This window comes from Hoplias malabaricus, chromosome 16 (assembly GCF_029633855.1).
Source record: "Hoplias malabaricus isolate fHopMal1 chromosome 16, fHopMal1.hap1, whole genome shotgun sequence".
Classification (NCBI taxonomy): Eukaryota; Metazoa; Chordata; class Actinopteri; order Characiformes; family Erythrinidae; genus Hoplias; species Hoplias malabaricus.
In genome coordinates, this window is record NC_089815.1 from 16,705,685 (window position 1) to 16,720,797 (window position 15,113).

At 37.3% G+C, this 15,113-nt stretch overlaps 1 protein-coding gene across 1 annotated transcript; it reads left to right on the forward strand.

The window, feature by feature from the left end:
• Positions 1 to 127: 127 nt before the first annotated feature.
• rab3b (RAB3B, member RAS oncogene family) lies at positions 128 to 13,741 on the forward strand. Its single transcript, XM_066647347.1, has 5 exons — positions 128 to 343; positions 1,450 to 1,674; positions 6,717 to 6,835; positions 10,169 to 10,293; positions 12,106 to 13,741. The coding sequence occupies exons 2-5, from the start codon at positions 1,450 to 1,452 to the stop codon at positions 12,288 to 12,290; spliced, it is 654 nt and encodes a 217-aa protein (XP_066503444.1). The 5' UTR covers positions 128 to 343; the 3' UTR covers positions 12,291 to 13,741.
• Positions 13,742 to 15,113: the final 1,372 nt, after the last annotated feature.

The following is a 15,113-nucleotide window of genomic DNA, read 5'->3' on the forward strand; positions in this document are numbered from 1 at the left end:
TAAAAGTCTTCATGCGTGTTCTTTTATTTGATGATGCTCTATTTATAGAAACAAAGACTTAAACTGCAGTGTTAATTCATTTAGTAGTGGACCTAAATTAGCAGGACTTGAATGGCATGCCCCACCCCAGCAGTCTGACTGCATTCACTTCTTCCACTTCATTCTTCGCCATTCACAGAATTTTTTCACCATAGTTAAGGTGCTGGACGTGTATGAGGCTAAATGCCGGTGTAGTGAGGCTGAAGAAAACGGCATAGCTTCCCCAGCTGTGTTCTCAGCCTGTGCTCACACAGCTCGAACAATATAGAGGAGACGACCGTGGAACAACATCCCAACTGTCGAGGTAGGTTTGCAGCTCCGTAAAAAATAAATGGTATTGAAGCAATACGTGTTTTTGCCGGATATTGAAACGTATTCGTCTAATTTTTTTGACCAAATATACATTCAGAAGGTGTGCTTAAACCCACGATGTTTTCTGAGCGCTCTGTATGTACCTGGTGGCTTACACCTATGTCGCCATGATTTTCATGTTCACCTCAGACATCGCACCGTTATAAATCACCTTCGCTCGTTCACACAAAGCTCTGAGGTAAATATGTTGAGCCTTTTTCAACCAATAGTAGCTATTTTTAGAGATGAAAATAGCCTGTTAATGAGGTGTACTCATACAATGGAAAACCTTTACTGTCATTATAATATCATATAATAATCGTAAGATATATCTAAAAATAGTCTAACAGTAAACACTTTGGACGCACCGGTATGAACTGAGCCGATGCTGATATAATGTATCTGCTGATGCCGATACTAATGACGATACGTAAATATTTGTAAAATGTAGAATTTAAAGACAGTCCACATGAAACCTATTTATCAGCAATATCACATTCATTTCTGTGCAGAAAAAGAATTATATGCAGATATTCATAATCTCTTACATCAAAGCATTCTGTAATTAGAGTACAATAAATACATCATATACTAGTTAAAAATGTCATTGTTAAAATATAAGCAAATATCTGCTGATAGTTATTTTATCATCAAGCATTCCTAATAAATTTGATCAGTCACCAATAACAAACCATTATATATATCATCAAATATGCAATATGGTAAAAGGAGATGATGCTTTCTTATATATTCTTGTACTATTACACTCCACTGAAACTTGATGGTTTGCTTCCTGATGAATATTTGCTTAATGACAGTTATTACAAACCAAGAATATGTAAACTATCAATCCAAAAATCAGTATGCTACGCCACAAGGCTCCTTTAGACTCAGCTCACCAAGAAAACAACATGAAACTACAAAACAATAAACACTATAACAAACCTGTCAGGGAACCGATAGAAAATGAATAGTTTGGGTTTTTTTCTGATTGAAATGTGGCTTTCCAATATTTCATGGTAAAAATGACGAGAAAATATGTTTTTGCTCTTTTTCCAGATGGCTAAAGCTGACCACCGTTTTGGCCAAAGAGATGGCTCAGACCAGAATTTTGACTACATGTTCAAGCTGCTGATTATTGGCAACAGCAGTGTGGGCAAAACCAGCTTTTTGTTCAGATATGCAGATGATTCCTTCAGCAACTCCTTTGTCAGCACTGTTGGCATCGACTTCAAAGTAAAGACAGTGTACCGGAATGACAAAAGGGTCAAACTCCAAATTTGGGTGAGTCCATCAGTAGATTATGCCATTTGCTGCCTTCTGGGTTCACAGTATCCTCTCACTGATTTGAACTGAAAGATGGCTCCTTCTGAACAAGATAAATGATAAAGGCATGTGAATTCACACTGTTAGACAGATGGTATAGTACATGACGGCTTGTCAGCTGGGGTACAATGATGATCAACTGACGAATCTATTCTGAGCAAAGAATCAATATAAACATCCCCAGTGCTTAACTTGATATTGTGCCATGGTTATGACACACATGACAAGACACAGTAATTCAGGCTGCTTCCTTCTACCAAATTGTGAATGAAATGCATATTTGGGTTTTTGTGTTTTTTTTTTGTTTTTGTTTTTTTGTAAAAGAGGAAAGCAATGTCCCCTCCTTTTTTCACTTGCATCATCAGTTCTGGTTGTCATGGCAGCAGTACAGCAGCACACTGCACCCTGGCAGAGCCCAAGCTTCGAGCCAATTAAAGCAGCTCCTCAGGGCTTTGGGGTGGGTGGGTGGGGGGGTTTAGAGAGACCAGAGAGTAAACATAAGCCTAAGGCAGAAGAGCGAGAAACAGACACTGGAGTAAATTGCAATTTGCGATAAGCAGAGGTCCGTAATCAGCGTGCATTGAGCTGCGATTAAATGGGAGCTGGAGGTGGCAAAAAATAGCCTCTCAAAACAGCTGCAAAGATGCTGATGGCAGGAAGAAATGAAATGAACGATGGTTCATTTTCTACAGTGGATTTCAAATGATGTCCTAGACATCATGCTGAACTGTAGTTACCTGGTCTATTACATTTCACAGTTATAGCATGCTTGAGCTTTGGATTTATGTGTGTAAATCAATTTAAAACAACTTAGATCTTACAATGAACACACAAGAGATTATCGTGTTGTTATTAATTTTTCATTCTTATTAATGTGTTTGATGTCTGGATACTGATGTAGGTGCAAAAAAGATTTGTTTTGTTAGAGCTAGTTTGTGGGTAAATTAAAAGCTTTTATTCTCTAACAATCTTTTTAATTTTTTTTATTTTATATTTAATCACTAACACGTCATAACATGACAAAAAAATCCATATTTTAGGCACAAGACAGATAATTCACATACACAATGACCATGTTCCATATATATATATGGAAGGCTCAACGGTCAGATGTGTGGGTTTATAGCTAGGCTGTGGAAAAAGTTTCTTTCACAGTTTCTTTGGAAAAAGTTTTTTCAAAAAAAAAAATCACTCAATTTTTATTTTTGTTTATTTCAGAGGGGTGGTTCTACTGAGAATATTTTATTAAGTATACAATGTGTGTAGCGTAGTTGATGCAATCTTTTAAATTGGAATTCTAGAGTTTTGTTGCATACTGAGGTTGTCCCCATATTTCTAAAGATTTACAGGGTTTACCAAAATCTCTTTCCCAGCCTGATAGCAATGACTGCAAATTATTTGATAGATTAGAAATTTGTATGGAGTATGTTGAGATCATCTTATTTTTTGACAACTTTGACCTGTTTCCAAAAAGAGGAAAGGTTTATATACATAAACCTTAATGTATTCTGTTTAAAAAATCTCTTATCTGGAGGTATCCATAAAAATGTTCAGTTGGCAATCTGTAACTCTTGAAATGATACAAATACAATTCACTGATATACACTGTATTGCCAAAAGTATTCACTTAGAATTCACTTAGTAGATCAGACAAGGACTGGGTACCAACAACGTCCATCTGATGAAATATATTATTGTGTAAACCAGGGTTAAAGTTCCCATTCATATTAAAATAAGTGGGCACGGGGATGCAAAACTAATATTCCAGAACTGATTATGGCTCCTTTAAGAATCAATCAGTAATAATCTTTTAATGATATTCTCAGTTATGCATACATTAGTCAGAGCTGGACCCTCTTTATTTTCTGAGCTATATAAAGTGCCTAAAGTGCTTCCACAATCAGAACTTTCTTTTTAATACAAAGATAACTTTAATTAAATCCTAGATCCTATGCAAAATATGATATCATATTTCAAATGTGTTAGTGTGTCTGCACTTTGGCTTTATTAAAGCTTTTTTTCTGGAAAACAGCCATTTGGTTTTAAAGAAATATACAGGGTTATTCATTCATTCAATCACCGCTTGACTAGTTCAGGGTCATGGTGGGTCCTGAGCCTACCTGGAATCACTGGGCACAAGGCAGGAACACACCCTGGAGAAGGCGCCAGTCCTTCACGGGGCAACAAACACTCCACCGTATGTTTTTGGACCGTGGGAGGAAACCGGAGCACCCGGAGGAAACCCACACAGAAACAGGGAGAACACACCAAATTCCTCACAGACAATCACCTGGAGGTCCCTGGAGCTGTGTGACTGAGGCTCTACCTGCAGCACCACCATGCTGCCCTGCAGGAATATCATTATTTTTAATATATCCTACATATCTCTAAAGTTTTAAACATTTTCTGCTTCTAGTTATCGAAGCTCATGGGGCAGAGGCTAATGTAAAACTATTAACAGCGTTTTTGTTTGTTTGATTTGAATTCCACACTTTCTTCTTTTTTGTCTGTATGTGCTCCAAAGATATTAAATTTAAGAAATGTTTATTCTATGGTTAATACAGTTTAGTATTTTTGTTTTATTATTTTAGTTTAAGAAATTCATTCATTTATATTGTCCTACATATTTGAGTTGTGAGTATTTCTCAGCACTGCAGTGATAGTGATGGTGTGTTGGTGTGTGTTTTGCTGGTATGAATAGATCAGACACAGCAGAGTTTCTGGAATTTTTAAACACTCTTCACTCACTGTCTACACTATTAGTCACACCTGTCTTGTTGCTTCACCTTGTAAATGTAAAATCAGAGACAGTACCTTATCTGTTGCTGCACAGTCCATGTTGGTCATCTTGGAGGTCTTAATCACTGGTCACAAAATATGTTTTTTGTTGGTGGACAACTCTCAGTCACACAGTAATGTTGAGGGGTTTAAATCTCCAGCACTACTGCTATGTCTGTGTACACTGGTACTTGCATAACACACATTAACTCAACAACAACACATCAGTGTCACTGCAGCACTGAGACAGTCCCACTAATGAAATCATACCTGCTCTGTAGTGGTCCTGGCCATGGAATATCAGACCAACTCTTCACTAGGCCTGTCACAATAGCTTTTTTTAATTAAATTAATTAATTTATTTATTTATTTATTTATTTATTGAGATATATGATATTATAGTAATTTTAAAACCATTTATTGTCACTGATGTAATGATAATATAATGACTTAACAATGCAATTACAGCCTTTTAAAGAGTATTGAACCCTTAGCAAAAATGTATTAAGAGTGGAATTTGACTATAAAATAATGGCAAAATAAATGAAACATTAACAAAATTAAAACAATCTTTTTAAACAAATCCACATAGCAGCTCCAGAAGAGATTACTATATTGGCATTGTTCATTCTTATGTGAACTTACAGGTCATTTAGTATTATAAGCAACATTGAAGTTAGCAAAATGACTGAGGTGATGTCCATATATTGATGTTGAAATCGATAATGTAACTATTGTGACGGCTACTCTTCACAATCTCTCAAATAAATGAAGTTTGCTACTCCGCTCTACACATCTTTTGTAGATTGGGAGAAAGCATATGACTGTGCCCCACCCCGAGATATTCTGTGGGGAGAGCTCAGGGAGTTTTGGGTGCCAGGGTTGCTGAGGTGAGGTGAGGTCTTTGTTCTGTCAGTGTGAGAGTTTTGTTCCCATTCTCCACAGTAAGTCAAGCTTGCTCAACCTGGGTCTTGGTCTCTGTAAGGTTGTGCTTTGTCTCTAATCTTGTTTCTAATATTCACGGTCAGGGTAGTAAAGTGTGATGTGGGACAGGAAGGTTTCTGTCAGAGGTCTCAGGAGTTGTCATCACTGCAATCTGCAAATGATGTTGTTCTCCTGGTTTCCGGATATAGCACCTCCAAGTCTGAGGCCATGGTTATCTCCAAGATAAAGATGACATGCTCCCTTCAGGTGTTACAGGGTGAAACCTTCCAGTATCTCAGGGATTTGTTCAAGCATCTACAGAAATGCAGTCACTGTGCCAGACCACATAGGTAAAGAGGGACCTAAGCCATAAAGCAAAGTTTTCAATTTACTGGTGAAGTGATGTCCTCCTCACATATAGACATGAGCTTTGGATAATCATAGAACAAATGAGATTGTGGATATAAGCCACCAAAAAGAAATTTCTCAAGTGGGTTAGAACTGCTGCTCCTACCCTCATGCATCTGATAAGGATTCACCCTGTACAACCCCTACCTGATGTATACCAGGCACTGCCATCTGGGAGGAGGCCCTATGAGACCCACTGAAGGATTATATCTCCCAAGTGGCCTGGGAAAGCCAGGGTATCCCTGGGACAACATGTTGTAATTTGAAGGTGATGAAAATGCCTGCCTGGGCTTCTATATTTGCCGTGCTGTCACCTCAACAATGAAATGGATCAAGCAGAAAAGATGATGATGATGATGATGGTTATGACTATGTTGGTGTTCCTGTAGGGGTCCTGACCATTGAAGAACATGATGAAAGGGGGCAACAATGTATGCAAAATAATAATGTATTTCTTATCTGCTCAAATATCAGATGAAAATTAAAAATACGAAGGGTAGTTTGTGAATTTTGGACATCACAGTGCACATCAGCTTACTGATAAATATTGATTCCTGATTCAAAACCTTCTGATTTATGGTCAGAAATAATATTGTTTAGGTAACACTGCTTAATTTACAAACACTGCACATCTTTAGCCACTAAGCGATGTAGCCGTCACAGATTAAATTAGTTTCCCTTTCCTCTTAACCAGCATTGTGACCATTAAAGACCTCAAGGTCAGATGATTAACGCTCATTAGTGACAGTCAATGCATGATGTTTCCTTTACAATAAATATTTGATCTTAGTAACCGATTTTTAAAGATGAACATGATAAATGCTAAATATCAATATGAATGTCCATTATTGGTTTAAGGGTTTTGTTTGTGCTGTTTTGGTATTTTATAGGATACAGCAGGTCAGGAGCGATACAGGACCATCACCACGGCCTACTACAGAGGAGCAATGGGATTCATTCTCATGTATGACATCACCAATGAGGAGTCATTTAATGCTGTGCAGGACTGGTAAGTCAAAAATCAGAGCCAATATGGAGATCTGTACTGTATACCACATAGGCTACTCAATGTGGAACTGGTTAGGACATGGATCATTTCTAGCTCTGTAGATGCTTGTAGATTTATTTTGTCAGTACAACTTACAGATCTAGTTAAATGAAAACATTTTCTTCTATCAAAAGAAACCTATTAAATATTTATTTATATGAATTTATTAAAGAATTAATCTAGGAATAACATATTAAAATATATACAATTCAGATATACTATATATCTGGAAGTATTTTGGAGGGATGGAGCTTCTTTCATAATATTCTGATTATGATAATGTAAAAAACAGTTTAACACTTTGAATACAAATATCAAAGGTTTTAAATCATTTTCATGAATCATCAAACCCTCCTGCCCAATGACATAGTCCACTCAAGATAGAAGTGTTTAAGAGGACAAAGCTGAAAAATCAGAACTTTGTAGCAAGCTGTGGGAACCCATCCCTCTAAGAGGAAAACTGGACCCAAATCATGAAAAATAAGTGACAGTAAAATGCCCTTCACAGCATAACAGAGCAATTGTAATTGTATAATTCAAGTTCAGAAATGACTCCTAGAACATATGATGTTTTCCACATCTCTGTTATATGGTTATGGATATGTAGACCTTTTTATATCACTGAACTCTCAGGTGTGCACTGATGTTTGTAATGAGGTTTTAATGGACTGCAACTCTACTACAAACCAGATTCCAAAAAAGTTGGGACAATAAACAAACTGTGAATAAAATCTGAATGCAATGATGTGGAGGTGCCAACATCTAATATTATGTTCAGAATAGAACACAAATCACAGATCAAACGTTTAAACTGAGAGAATGTATCATTTTAAGGGAAAAATATGTTGTTTAAAAATGTTAAGGCATCAACAAATCCCAAAAAAGTTGGTACAAGGCCATTTTTTACCACTGTGTGGCATCCCCCCTTCTTCGTACAACACTCAACAGACGTCTGGGGACAGAGGAGACCAGTTTCTCAAGATTAGAAATAGGAATGCTCTCCCATTTATGTCTAATACAGGCCTCTAACTGTTCAATCGTCTTGGGCCTTCTTTGTCGCACCTTCCTCTTTATGATGCGCCAAATGTTCTCTATAGGTGAAAGATCTGGACTGCAGGCTGGCCATTTCAGTACCCGGATCCTTCTCCTACGTAGCCATGATGTTGTGATTGCTGAATGCAAAATGTGGTCTGGCATTATCTTGTTGAAAAATGCAGGGTTTTTCCTGCAAGAGATGACGTCTAGATGGGAGCATATGTTGTTCTAGAACCTGAACATAGTTCTGCATTAATGGTGCCTTTCCAGACATGCAAGCTGCCCATGCCACAAGCACTCATGCAACCCCATACCATCAGTGATGCAGGCTTCTGAACGGAGCGTTGATAACAACTTGGGTTATCCTTGTACTCTCTGGTCCGGATGACATGGCGTCCCAGTGTTCCATAAAGAACTTCAAATCGTGACTCATCTGACCACAGAACAGTCTTCCATTTTGCCACACTCCATTTTAAAAGACCCCTGGCCCAGTGCAAACGTCTGAGCTTGTGGAGCTTGCTTAGAAATGGCTTCCTCTTTGCACTGTAGAGTTTCAGCTGGCAGCGGCGGATGGCACGGTGGATTGTGTTCACTGACAATGCTTTCTGGAAGTATTCCTGAGCCCATTTTGTTATTTCCTTGACAGTGGCATTCCTGTTTGAGGTGCAGTGATGTTTAAGGGCCCGGAGATCACGAGCATCCAGTAGAGTTTTACGGCCTTGACCCTTACGCACAGCAATTGTTCCAGATTCTCTGAATCTTTTAATGATGTTATGCAAGGTTGATGATGACAACTTAAAAGTCTTTGCTATTTTACGCTGGGTAACACCATTCTGGTATTGCTGCACTATCTTTCTGTGCAACAATGGTGGAATTGGTGATCCTCTTACCATCTTGGCTTCAGAGAGACACTGAAACTCTGAGAAGCTCTTTTTATACCCAATCATGTTGTCAATTGACCTAATTAGTGTTAATTGGTCTTCCAGCTGTTCGTTATATGCTCAATTTCAATTTTCCAGCCACTTATTGCTACTTGTCCCAACTTTTTTGGGATTTGTTGATACTGTGAAATTTTGAATCAACATATTTTCCTTTAAAATGTTACATTTACTCAGATTAAACTTTTGACCTGTCATCTATGTTCTATTACGAATAAAATATTGACATTTGCCATCTCCACATCATTGCATTCAGTTTTTATTCACAATTTGTTTAGTGTCCCAACTTTTTTGGAATCCGGTTTGTATAATTTATCCTTCTGTGTATTTGTGAACAAATTGTTCTTGCTGACTGATCACATCCTGCATTGATGTTGTCATATTCTTTTTGCCCCCCAGATTTTTTTTATATCTGGCACTAAAGCATAGGCATACAGTAAATGGATGTGCACCTTCTTATCTACAGTTGAAAGCAAAGACACTGACAATAATTCTCCCACAAATATACATTTATAAATATCACTGTGGTCACTGCTCCTATCAAAACACTGAGCACTATTTATGAATGAAGTTCTTGCTTGTCTTGCCCCTATAATGAACCCCCTTTCAAAACCACATCCTTTCCTCCTGGAATTTTAATTCAGCATTGAAGGGAATTGGTCCTACTTAGCAGTTTTATACATGACTATAGAGCATTATAGTATAACATTTATTGCTTACTTTCTGCCAATTGTCTGCCTTCAGTTATTTCTGTAATTTGTCACCTGCGAGTGGTATTGTAGTGATTTTTTAATTAAAAAAAAAAAAGAATTGAAAAGAAATGTATAATTAAAGCTGTGTCAGGTGGGAACTAGTGCACAGCATGACCCGTGTAGTTAATAAAGAATAATCTAAATTGAGTATATTCAGGCATAAATGACTCTAAGAGGGTTTTTAGCTTTTGCTTGCTGTTTGCTGGGATATCACATGCTGTATCTGCTATATCTAAAACACAGAATCCAAATTGTACCGATCAACCCTTATCACCCCACTTCGAAACCTATTGTTTACTCCTAGTGCTGCACAAATTTAGTTTCGTTTTTTTTTAAACAAGTAAACAACATTTATATCATCATCTAATGATGACGCCCCTCATAAGCTGAATGAGTAGTGAGGTGTACCAAATTTGAGAAAGAAAACATTGCTAACCTGCAGCCTTCCTGCATGAGACAGATCACACTTCAGTTCATTCCAGTTTGAGTTTTAAGCATATCACACTTTCCTCCTCAGTGAATGCTGTTGTAAATTAATTCTTGAGATCAATAAATGTTTCTTTTTGCAGGGCAACCCAGATTAAGACCTACTCGTGGGATAATGCTCAAGTTATTTTAGTGGGAAATAAATGTGACATGGATGATGAGAGAGTCGTACCAATGGAGAAAGGCAAACATTTGGCTGATCAATTAGGTGAGTTTAACAGTAGCTGGAAACTTTAAAGGTACTGTATTATTTCTGCGCTGTTGAGAGCAAAAAGTTAAATAAGTTCAGTAAACGGTGATTTGGGGTGAACTTTGTTTATTGTACTTCTGACAGTAGCGGTGATAAAGGAGTGAGAATAAATAAGAATACAGAAATGTATTTAAAGTGGTCTAGAATGCATTTTGAAACAAAACAATTAAGATTTTTTTGGGAAACCTTTATGACCAGAATGTACAGCATGCATTTTTTACACCACACCATCCAAAACTTTGGATTGTGCTTGGTGATGTAAGGCTTGCATGCAGCTGCTTGGCCATGGAAACCCATAATATGAAGCTCTCAGTGCACAGTTATTGTGCAGATGTTAATGCCATAGGAGGTTTTTTGTTAAATCTGCAGTTATTGAGTCAGCAGGCCATTGGTGAATTTTACACACTATGCTCTACAGCACTCAATGACTCCACTCTTTAACTTTACATGGCCTGAAAATTTGTGGCTGAGGTTGCTGTGGTTCATAAATGCTTCCACTTTTCCATAGTGCTACTCACAGTTGATCGTAGAATATCTAGCATCAATGACATTCAAAATGTTCAAGTTAAAATTATCCAGGAGTTGAATGGAGAAATATCTATGTAATCAATTAAGATAACTGACAGTAATTCTGCCAGGTCCACTATAAACTTTGCAGAGTTGGAGGTCTCTAAATGTTTATAAATAAGAATTTCTGAGTACCTATATTTGTGAAGCATAATTTTTAAAATAAAAACCAATTACAAAGTGGAGGCTCTGGAATGCATCTTTAAATAAAGCAACTACTGCTTCTCCTTCCTTACCAGTTCAACTAACATTTATATAACTTATGTTTACTGGTGTAGTTAAGAACTGTTGCACTGCTGCCTTCTGTTGACCACATCTCAGTAATAAAGAGAAAATCTGTTGTAGGGATGAATTAAAAAATATTTGTTGGTTAGAGGTGTTCTACCCTGTCCGCGTGGGTTTCCTCGGGGTGCTCCGGTTGCCTCCCACAGTCCAAAAAACACACGTTGGTAGGTGGACTGGCGACTCAATAGTGTCAGCAGGTGTGAGTGTGTGTTGCCCTGTGAAGGATTGGCGCCCCCTCCAGGGTGTATTCCCACCTTGCGCCCAATGATTCTAGGTAGGCTCTGGACCCACCGTGACCCTAAACTGGATAAGCGCTTACAGATAATGAATGAATGAATGAATGAATGAATGCTGGTTAGAGATCTGATATTAGATCTCTAACCTCCTGGGGCAGTCTGAAGTTTTCATGACACACATAAATCATTAAAATAGTATACCTCAAATGCTGAAAGCACTTGATTCTTTCTGTTAATAATTAACACACGAATAGAAAACATTGCATGTTTACTGCCGTTCAGCTTATACTCAGTACAGTTGTTAACAATTATAAAGCAATGTCTCAGACATCAGATAACATAATTATAAACATTTATTTAACATTGATCTGCCACGGAATGTCAATTATGAAATGTATTAATTACTCTGGAAATCTGGTTCCTAACCACATGACAACAATTCTGATATTTTTTAATATGAAGCAGAAATTAGTGCACTTAAACACCACTAAAAGGGTCTGTATTTGGGCCCACATTTCACTCCCTCTCTCTAATACCTACAGGATGCCATAGTAGTTTGTGAATAATTTATAATAGTTGCTGCAGATTAATGAACTGGGTAAGAAATAATAAAGAGTTTTAACTTTATTTTACACAGAAAGTTGAATAGAATCAGGTTATAAAATGTGATTTTTCTTTCCAGGGTTTGAGTACTATGAGGCGAGTGCCAAAGAGAACATCAATGTCAGGCAAGTGTTTGAGCGCCTGGTGGACATCATCTGTGTAAAGATGTCAGAACGAGTAGACACTGACCCATCCATCGTGTCCGGAGCCAAGGCCACCCGGCTCACTGACAAACCTGCGCAACTACCTCAGAATTGCTGCTGATTTAGATTGTTACTCGTGCTGTCATGTTAGCCTATCACACTCTCTTGTCTGCTTTTCACTCCCATTTCATTTCAATCAACATGGACTTCTATTTACAAGCATTAGTGTTAGTAGATTACTGCTATTACCATTAAGCACATGTCTGACTTTGGATACGTTTGAAGTAAGTCAAAGCAGGGACTAAAGCAAAGCACAAAAATTAATCTTAGGCACATATTCACTGCCAGAAACAGATACATAATGTCTCACGTGACTAAATCAGACATCCACAAGTGTATTACTATAGCATAATCGGTGCTTTAAGAATCTGTGAAGCTTCTCCTAACGTGTATACAATCTCTTTGCTCCTTTTATTTAGTTGTTGCTAGGCACAAGTGTAACCTAAACTCAGACAATTGCAGAGCGGCCATAACAAATGTACATTATGCACAATAATGGTCAGTTCTGTTTTCAGGGTGGTTTTGATGTTCTGGTTTATAACTTGGGCAGAACCACTGTCTGTTGTGTTCCTTCTAATATAATCTAAAATGGGAACAAATGTTTGTTTTTGGACATATGGAGCACTTTGCAAATGAACACTGTTCTATATATTGTGATGTAAATGTAGTTTAGTACTTGGCGTGAGTCAAGATAAATAGCTTATATCTTAGAAGATGAGAAAATCTGAATCAAATTTGTTGCATAAATATGAGTATTCTCTTGTGGAATATATACCTGTGTAAACATATTTGAACGTTCTGTGTGCATAATGAATTGTGCATTCAGCTGTCAGGTGATATTCATGTTGTTACTGCATATATTTTTGCCTCACTCAATGCTTACACCATCAACAGATTAAAAATTAATCTTTAGAGACAATGGTATATGTATATTGTAAAACATGTCGTGCCACATATGTATATTTCAGAAACGTAGCAAATCCTTGTGGAGTTATACATGTATCACATCCAATGAGTTTTTAATCCAGTGATGATTGATATTTATGATGTTTTATGTAACTACTTTGAAATTTATTTTAAATGAGATATTTATAATTCAGATGTTATAAGCTATCTGACTGGTCTTTGCTGAGTAGATATTTATTTTTATGCTGACACAACCTATGCTGGGAACATATAGATGTACTGTAACTTAGCTGTCAGTGATTTTTGACTGGTAGAAAATTTGCACAGGGGCATAAAGTGATTGTACAGATCAATGTAAAAGTCAGTTTTAGATGCAATTTGTAACAAGTCATACAACTTTCTGTGCATATCGTGTAAATGTGAGATGCTTCTGTTGTTCTGTTAAGTACAATTAAAGTGATACTCTGGTAAATTTAAAAAATAGAATAATCACTACATATGTTGTACATGTTACAGCGGTGCAGCAGAAGCTTCTGGAGTTGAATTTCCTTTTTAAAAAATGGAAAAAACCCTTCTATTGATGTATCTAAAAAGGTGAAAATAAATTTGAAGTTCCTGATTCTTTGGCATGAATCACATTTCTTATTTTTACACTTACTTATTGTGTTTGAATATCAACTCGCTTGGAACTGAGTTACAAGGTTTCGCAATTAATTGTTCCGCTATAAATTGTGACATCCCTTCAGGAGCCTGACACATCATCAACAGCTCTGCCGTTCTGCAGTGATATCAGGGGAGCAGTACAGTTCAGCATAGCCTCTGTTGGATCTTATTTAAATTTAGGGCATGTTATGCCTTTAGAGGCATTCAACAATAATATTTTAGTGTTGCCAGCATCTGGGTAGTGCTGGGGTAGTGACAGGGGAAGCCCCAACGTGCCCCATGACCTCCCTCTTAATCATTGGGTTTATTTAAGAGGACTCATGTCGCTGTATATTGTGTGTGTGGGTGTATGATCCTTTAGTGGTTTTGTGTTATTTATTTGTGTTCATGTGTGTTTTTATGCATGATTTGGGTTGATATGTGATGATGTGTTGGTTGGTTGTCAAGAGTTCACCATCAGCCTGCTTTGTAGGTGCTGGCATTGGGTCTCTGCTGAACTTGGCACATACAAAGCCCAAACACTTGCACATCACTTGAAACCTTTTTCTCTACATCCTTGTTAGGGTAGAAATAAAGGTTGCTTACTGGCAGTGTCTATATACCCATTTCTGTGCATTCTATACTATCACCCACCCTCTCCCTCTTCTCTGAAATGAAGCTGAATTCAGCATCTTATTTGTCACTTTTTTATTTGAACTTAGGTGCCAGAATGTAATTGCTTCACTATTGCAATCAAAAAACACTTCTCATAAAATTCAGGTGTATTCTCACCATTTGCCAGCACTTCAGTCTGTTTGCATGCTGGAAATCAGTGTAATGTGTTTGAGACCCTAATGTCAGTAAACGAGTTACTCAGTCAGATATGCCAGGCTCTCTCTGTTCACAGCACACAAACAGCAGAGAGACCCCAACCTTTGAAAATCATGAAAAGAGAGGAGGATATTGGTTTATTCCTACTCAGTAAGTGGGTAAAATTTACTTATTTTTGCTGTTCCAGATGATTTACCTAGGAACCTGCTCTTAATTCAGGAGACTGCTAACTGCATGAAAGTTAACACAGTAAAGGTGCTAGTGCTATAAAAACAATCAACTCGAGCTACAGATAAGTTTCTGTGGTAATTCAAACAGTGAATAAAAATTAGAAAAGATAAACTTCAGCCAGTCTTTTTTCTCTTCAAATATACAGTTCTACCTTAAAAGATGCAAAGCTTCTTAAAGTAAATAAACCAGAGAAAACTGCGGTTCCCTGCAATTGTAAACATTGCTTTTATGTGAAACTCTATATCTAACAACCAAGATAATGTCGCAGTCACAC

Coding starts and splice junctions, on each gene's coding strand:
- rab3b (XM_066647347.1), top strand. CDS start 1,450: ATGGCTAAAGCTGACCACCGTTTTGGCCAAAGAGATGGCTCAGACCAG. Junction 1,675..6,716: donor GGGTCAAACTCCAAATTTGG/GTGAGTCCATCA, acceptor GGTATTTTATAG/GATACAGCAGGTCAGGAGCG. Junction 10,294..12,105: donor ACATTTGGCTGATCAATTAG/GTGAGTTTAACA, acceptor TTTTCTTTCCAG/GGTTTGAGTACTATGAGGCG.